This window comes from Pholis gunnellus, assembly GCF_910591455.1.
Source record: "Pholis gunnellus genome assembly, chromosome: 4".
NCBI lineage: Eukaryota > Metazoa > Chordata > Actinopteri > Perciformes > Pholidae > Pholis > Pholis gunnellus.
Window position 1 is genome coordinate 9,069,721 of NC_136530.1, and position 6,439 is coordinate 9,076,159.

Consider the following 6,439-nt stretch of genomic DNA (forward strand, 5'->3'; position numbering starts at 1 on the left):
ATTCAGGCACGAAGAAAGGCCCATTTACAGCCAGCACATACCCTTCCCCCAGTAGGGTTTCCAGTAATTACCCTGGTCCAGTCTGCACTCCCAAGGCTGAACAGTTCCCAGAGGAAGTGGAGTTAAGGGAACAATGAGCAGGAACTGTGGGGAGCAGTATTTTCTGTCATACATGATATACTGCCTTGTTAAGTTTTACACTGACGAGGGGAACTTTCTTTCTTTAAATCACAATTTTCATACAAAATTGTACATTTTCAGAGTTTCAAAACATTTAATTAATAATGAGAACACACACCACAGAGATAGATTTGTTCAGCGGATGTTTTTAAGGATACGGGAAGTTTGTCATCTGTGTAATGAGGAAACAGGAATTCCCGAGGTCAAAATAGCCTTCTCGCATTGCTATATTAACGCTGAGGTAATCTTAAATAATTTATATCATACACTGTGAGTTTAAGACCTATATTGCCAGAAGCCTCGGGTCATACCTCGGTGTTATTACAGCGTTATTTGTAAAACCCCAGGAACAAAGCCTATCAATATTTATATCTTGTACTGAAGGTTTAAGTATTATGTTGCTGTAAATATCCTTCATAATGAAACACAGGACACATGTAGTGGTGAAATTGATCTGATGCGCCCTCTAGTGGTATAATGTGATTAGTAGGGGAAGACTATTGAGGTATGACATCTAAATATAAGTACATAAGTATGTCAAAATCAGTCTGCCTTTATGAAACATATACAAACAATACAGAAATGTAGTTTATCAACAAAGTGAAAAAATGTTTTTACACCAATACTATTTTCATAAGATTAGAAAGAAAATCAGAAAATCGGATATTGTCTTTTTTTAGGGCAAAACAATATATAGATTATGTTTTATCTACCTACCTATTATTAATTTACCCCATAGGATCTCTTACTTTATGTCGGTGCTAGGTTTCTGTACCATTCACCTGTGCTTTTGTTGAACTACACTACCCACAATTCTCAGTGAAAAGCAGGAAAGTGACGTCCTTTTGCTACGTGTCAGGAAGTTCTGTAGTCAAACATGGCGGCGCAGCAGAACGATGTTGATGAACTCTTCGATGTTAAAAATGCCTATTATATTGGCAGTTATCAACAATGTATCAACGAGGCTCAGAAGGTGAAGGTGAGTATCTAACACCGCATCAGTTGAACGTTTTAAAGTAAACTATTTACTCTGTTATTTAACGTTGACGTTACATCTCTGCCTTACTGCGTTCTCTACCATCAATGCTCAACATGTTAGCGAATATTTCTCTATAAAATAGTGAATATTCCTCCATAAAATGCTGCCTTTTGTTTTTTTTAATTATTATTTAAAGCCGTCAACACCAGAAAAGGAGACTGAAAGAGACATGTTCTTGTACAGAGCATACATTGCGCAGGTAAACCTTTTTCTCACTCACTTGTTCATGTAACGTTAGAAAAAAGCTCTTGTACTTAATATTCATACATGTCACTCACTGTTACATGTTAATAAACGCTCACCCTGACCGGCTGTGTGCTGTCGCAGAGGAAGTATGCTGTTGTCCTGGATGATATCAAGGGAAACTCTCCAGCAGAGCTTCAGGCTGTCAAGATGCTGGCTGAGTATCTGTCCAGTGAAAGCAAAAGGTAAGAGTTTTGCATTTGGGTCAACGTGGAAGGGACATGAATTATAGAATATAATATATCCCCAAAATACTCAGTATATCACCCAGCCTTAGTCCTTACAAGTTTAAATCCAACTGTGTGTGGAGATTACACACCATCTTGTACTTTATTCTCTTGTTGTGAGTCAATGATTCGCTTTAATTTAAAGTCCTCATTGTCTGAACAATTTCCCTGCTGCTCTTTTTTTCCCCCCTCTCACAGGGATGCTATTGTTGATGATCTAGACAAGAAGATGGCGAAGAGCGTGGATGCTGCCAACACCACCTTCCTCCTCATGGCGGCCTCCATCTACTACCACGAGGTGAACACGGATGCTGCTCTTAGGACTCTGCACCAAGGAGAAAGCCTCGAGTGGTGAGACGTGATCGAGGTTTTACTTTTTAAAAAGTCCCAGAAAGATTTTGCTCACGTTACAAACTGATTTCAGGTCAACAAAGAAATTAAATCTTTTACCTCTTCTATTGGAACTAAGATAAAGATGACAGAACTTGTTTCATCTTTTCACGTTTCTTTGAAATGTCATCAATGTGAACATAAGTATAAGAATTACTAAAATGATCAACTTCTACTGCTTCATACTCTCAAAGAGATATATTGTATGAAAGATGTCTGTAGACACAACTTGGTTTTGGCTTCCACATCTGCTCCACCAGATTGTCCGATGGGTCACTGGGGCTATAAGGTTACTTTAATATTAAAAACAACAGCCTCAAACTGACCTGAACATCTGTCTTTTCTTCAGTATGGCCATGACCATTCAGGTGTTGCTGAGTCTGGATCGTGTTGACCTGGCAAGGTATGGCAAAACGCGTATACAGTGGATGATTTCCATTAAATTGTTACGTTAGATTTATTAAGAACATCCAGGTGCTTTTTTTTATTATGTGTTTAGTAATATCATTTGACACTAAATCTAGACTTAACTAACTTTGCACACACATAAGTTTACTGTCTCTTGAAATGGGACGCGTTCCTCTAATTACGGCGTTAAATTCTTCTCATTGACAGGAAAGAGCTGAAGAAGATGCAGGAGCAGGATGAGGACGCTACTCTCACCCAGCTGGCCACAGCCTGGGTTAATATTGCTGTGGTGAGGAGACGTATTTGATTTATAAGTAAATGTTCTATCATGAATAATTTCTAAACCCCACATATATATAATAGAGTGAATGGCATGTGTCAGCATATATACTAAGTTAATTAAATTACTATTCATCCCATTATCTGCATCATAGTTGTATTGTTATTGACCGAAGCTGCAATCAGGTTTGAAATGATCACCAGGCAGAGTAGTTTTTAGCAGTTCTCGATGCAGTATAGATCTAAACCTAACAAAGTATGGCAGGTCTAAGAAGGACAGTGTTCAAAATGTATTTGTCCTTATTGCACATTATGTCTTCCAACTTTTCAGGAGCATTGAGTACCACAACACCGTTAAAAACAAAACAAAATCAGCAGGGATTGTCCACTTATTATTGGCTTTTCAGCTGCTGAACATTTCTTCTCGCCTACATTTTATCACATTTTTCGTGCCGTTCTAGGGTGGAGAGAAGCTTCAGGATGCCTACTACATTTTCCAGGAGATGTCGGACAAGTACTCCTCTACACTGCTGCTCCTCAACGGACAGGCCGCCTGTTACATGGCTCAGAACAAGTGGGAGGAGGCTGAGGGAGTGCTGCAGGAAGCACTGGACAAGGTTAGTAGTTCTTTGTTTTTGTCCCTGTTGTTATGTCAATATGAAACTTAACTTAAAATATAATAATAATGTTGTGGGTGCTTCGGGTTTGTGTCATGCTAAATATAGTCTTTAGAAATGTTAGTGTAGTAGAATTAATTAAGTACGCTATGGTAAAGTGAATGTTTTTCAAAAAGCCTGCTTCGTTCAAGACATTTTAGTGAAACCAAACAATGTGTTTTTATAGACACACAGCAGCGCACCAGTTTGTCACAAAACATGTTAAACGTAGTAATGAGGCTATTATTTTTAGTATTCGGACTCTTATATCACAAGTCTCAGAAATAAGGCCAACTATTTCCCTTTCTGTGGAGGCTTCCCTCACACTGTGTGATATGAACAGTGTGCACTGTCCGCGCTGTAACAGCAGATGGCGCCACATACTCTTTACTAGTCTACAGTTATTGTATGTTATCCATAACAAGATAGGGTCTGACTAGTACACACTGTTTTTCCACAAGACGCAACAAAATATTCACTTTAACGTTCTAAAAGCTAAGAACCAGACCTCAGTCAGACTCTGAGATGGCGTTCTGTTTTGACTTGAAACTTAAAATCAATTGTTTAGATAAACTGAAGTGAAGCTTTTCACGAATGTCCAGCTTTTCTGAGCTTCCTGTTTGCTTTTCTCTCTTCCGTTTTTAGAAAGAGGTGTTTATCCTGTGATCTTATCGGTCACTAAACACACAGAACATAACATACAGTAAGAGTACTATGTGGCTTTGCATGAATGTTAATGCTCATGTTCTGCCTAGCAAAACCAGACAAATCGTCATAATAATCATAATAAAAAAATAAAAAATAAAATTCCATTAATGGCAATTTACTGAAACACCACCACCGCTGTATTTTTTGTGATATAAGAGATTAAAGTCACATCATTCATCTCAGTAAGTGACAAGAAACTCTCTGAATAGACGGTGAATTTCTCTTCCAATCTGTTGTCTCCACTGTTGTGTTTCTATGTCCTGTCTGCTTTGTGAGGAATGACTTTCTGTCTTTCTCTCTTCCTCCTTTTTTAGGACAGCAGCCACCCTGAGACGTTGATCAACCTCATAGTGCTGACTCAGCACCTGGGCAAAGCTCCCGAGGTGAGACTTTCAACCGAAAAGCTGTTAACAATGGCAACGCTCTAACGGTCTTCAGTTTAGCATTTCACAAACTCGTCCTCAGTCAGAGAAGACTTGTGATATCTCTGTCCAATACCGCTGCACTTAGAGAGCAAGATGCTCTTCTCAGCAATTTTGTGTGTGTTTGCTTTGATTGAAGCAGGAAAAAGCATTCAACCGAGCAGCTTCTTGATTGCATTTGTCCTCTATCGTGAAAACTGTCATCTAAGCATTTCCACTGGTTTAGTGCTGTGTGAGTACTACACTTTGGAACTCAGAGTTCATAAGATAACTCGATTATCTTTCTTTGGTTTGATGAACTTGATAGCGATGCAATAGAACGCTGATAATCGACAAAGCCTTCACTATTCAACTGTGATAACCACCGATTAGCCCATCTCACTCAAGGTTAGCTGGAGTTATGTGGAAAAGTTCTGCAGATAAGCCTCAAACTGACAAATCAGATTTTGAGTGAAATATCACCTTTTTCCAACTGAGCCTCTTCCACTTCAAACTAGTGAGAAGATCACACACAACAACCCTAAAAAACAGCCCTCATAACTTTTACTTTCACAGTTTTAAAGTCTCTGAAAAACGGGTCTTAAAGTCTACTTTCTAACTTTTGCATCATCTGTTTTACGTTTGTCCTCAGGTAACCAATCGATACCTCTCTCAGCTGAAAGATGCACACAAAGCCCACCCATTCCTCAAAGACTACTTAGCCAAGGTAACTTGGTCTTGCTTTGTTATTCAATGATTTTCATTCTGAGGCAGGCTGCTGACCTGTGGCCGGGGCTATATGGGGTCACAAGATCCATCCTCAATCGTCGACGAGCTTTCCTAACCTTTACTCTGTTATAATTTAATTAACTGGCTTGTTTGTTTTTCAATGTTGTGCAGCATGTGTCCTTGGATCACCGTCAATGAGAGCATTAAACTCTGAACCTTTCGCCTTTTGTCACACACGCACACCGTGTTGTAATTACACAAGGCTGCAGATGTACATAAACATGCTTAAACTGGTTATACCATTGCCAAACAAACCATGTGAAGCACAGCTGGTCAGATGTTTTTTTTAACTGGTTCCCGTGCTCTTGACTTCCCTGCAGGAGAATGAGTTCGACCGACTAGTGCTGCAGTACGCTCCCATCGCTACGGCATAGGCCGGCAGCTTTCACTGAGACACCTCAACAACGGACTTCAGTACAACACCAGGAAGTTGTCTTTCTAAGTTGCATACCTGGAAATGTTTTGATACTTGTCAGAAAAAAAAAATATGTTGAATTTAAACTTTGGCTGTATTATTTAAACCAGACCAGAAGTCATCATTTCCCCTGTGTGTAGATGAAAAATGTCCATCCTTTATTAAGTTGAATTTCTCTTATGGAAATCAGTTTTAATGTAAGCATTCCTCAGAAATGATAATAAATGTGTAATATCTGTGTTGAGTTTAAAGTGTGGTTTTGTTTTTGCATGCAGACACTAATTATGTAAGCCAAATTCAATTTAAAAAAAAACGCACTCGGAGTTTTTTTGTCACATTTTGTGTGATTTAAGTGTCATGTGTGTAGTCATGTTTAACGCATTCGTCTACACTGTCTCTTTAAGTCATCCTTTTTAATCCTCAAGCAGACGGTTAAAACAGAAGATAGCGGGCCCTAATTACGTCACGCCCCCTCTCGGCTTTTTTTTTTCTTCTTCTCGCATAAACGGACGCTGTCTGTCCTCTTTTCAACGTACCAGTTGATATCCATGTGAAAGCGAAGCGCGGTTTATCAGAGACGCAGACACGTTGACCAGCCCAGAGCGGCAGCGGCGACAGCGGAGGAGCAGAAGAAGAAGCGACGGCGGCCCCTTCACAGGACAATATTATTCCTACTTATCGTTATCTATTCGCTGGAATAACTC

At 39.4% G+C, this 6,439-nt stretch overlaps 1 protein-coding gene across 1 annotated transcript; it reads left to right on the forward strand.

Moving 5' to 3' along the window:
• Positions 1–1,019: 1,019 nt before the first annotated feature.
• On the forward strand, positions 1,020–5,974 carry cope (COPI coat complex subunit epsilon). The gene is made up of 10 exons (XM_079158332.1): positions 1,020–1,159; positions 1,356–1,418; positions 1,547–1,647; positions 1,888–2,040; positions 2,429–2,482; positions 2,695–2,776; positions 3,228–3,383; positions 4,445–4,513; positions 5,184–5,258; positions 5,641–5,974. Exons 1-10 carry the CDS (start codon positions 1,058–1,060, stop codon positions 5,692–5,694), a joined length of 909 nt encoding a protein of 302 aa, XP_079014458.1. The 5' UTR covers positions 1,020–1,057; the 3' UTR covers positions 5,695–5,974.
• Positions 5,975–6,439: the final 465 nt, after the last annotated feature.

Coding starts and splice junctions, on each gene's coding strand:
- cope (XM_079158332.1), top strand. CDS start 1,058: ATGGCGGCGCAGCAGAACGATGTTGATGAACTCTTCGATGTTAAAAAT. Junction 1,160..1,355: donor ACGAGGCTCAGAAGGTGAAG/GTGAGTATCTAA, acceptor TATTATTTAAAG/CCGTCAACACCAGAAAAGGA. Junction 5,259..5,640: donor TCAAAGACTACTTAGCCAAG/GTAACTTGGTCT, acceptor ACTTCCCTGCAG/GAGAATGAGTTCGACCGACT.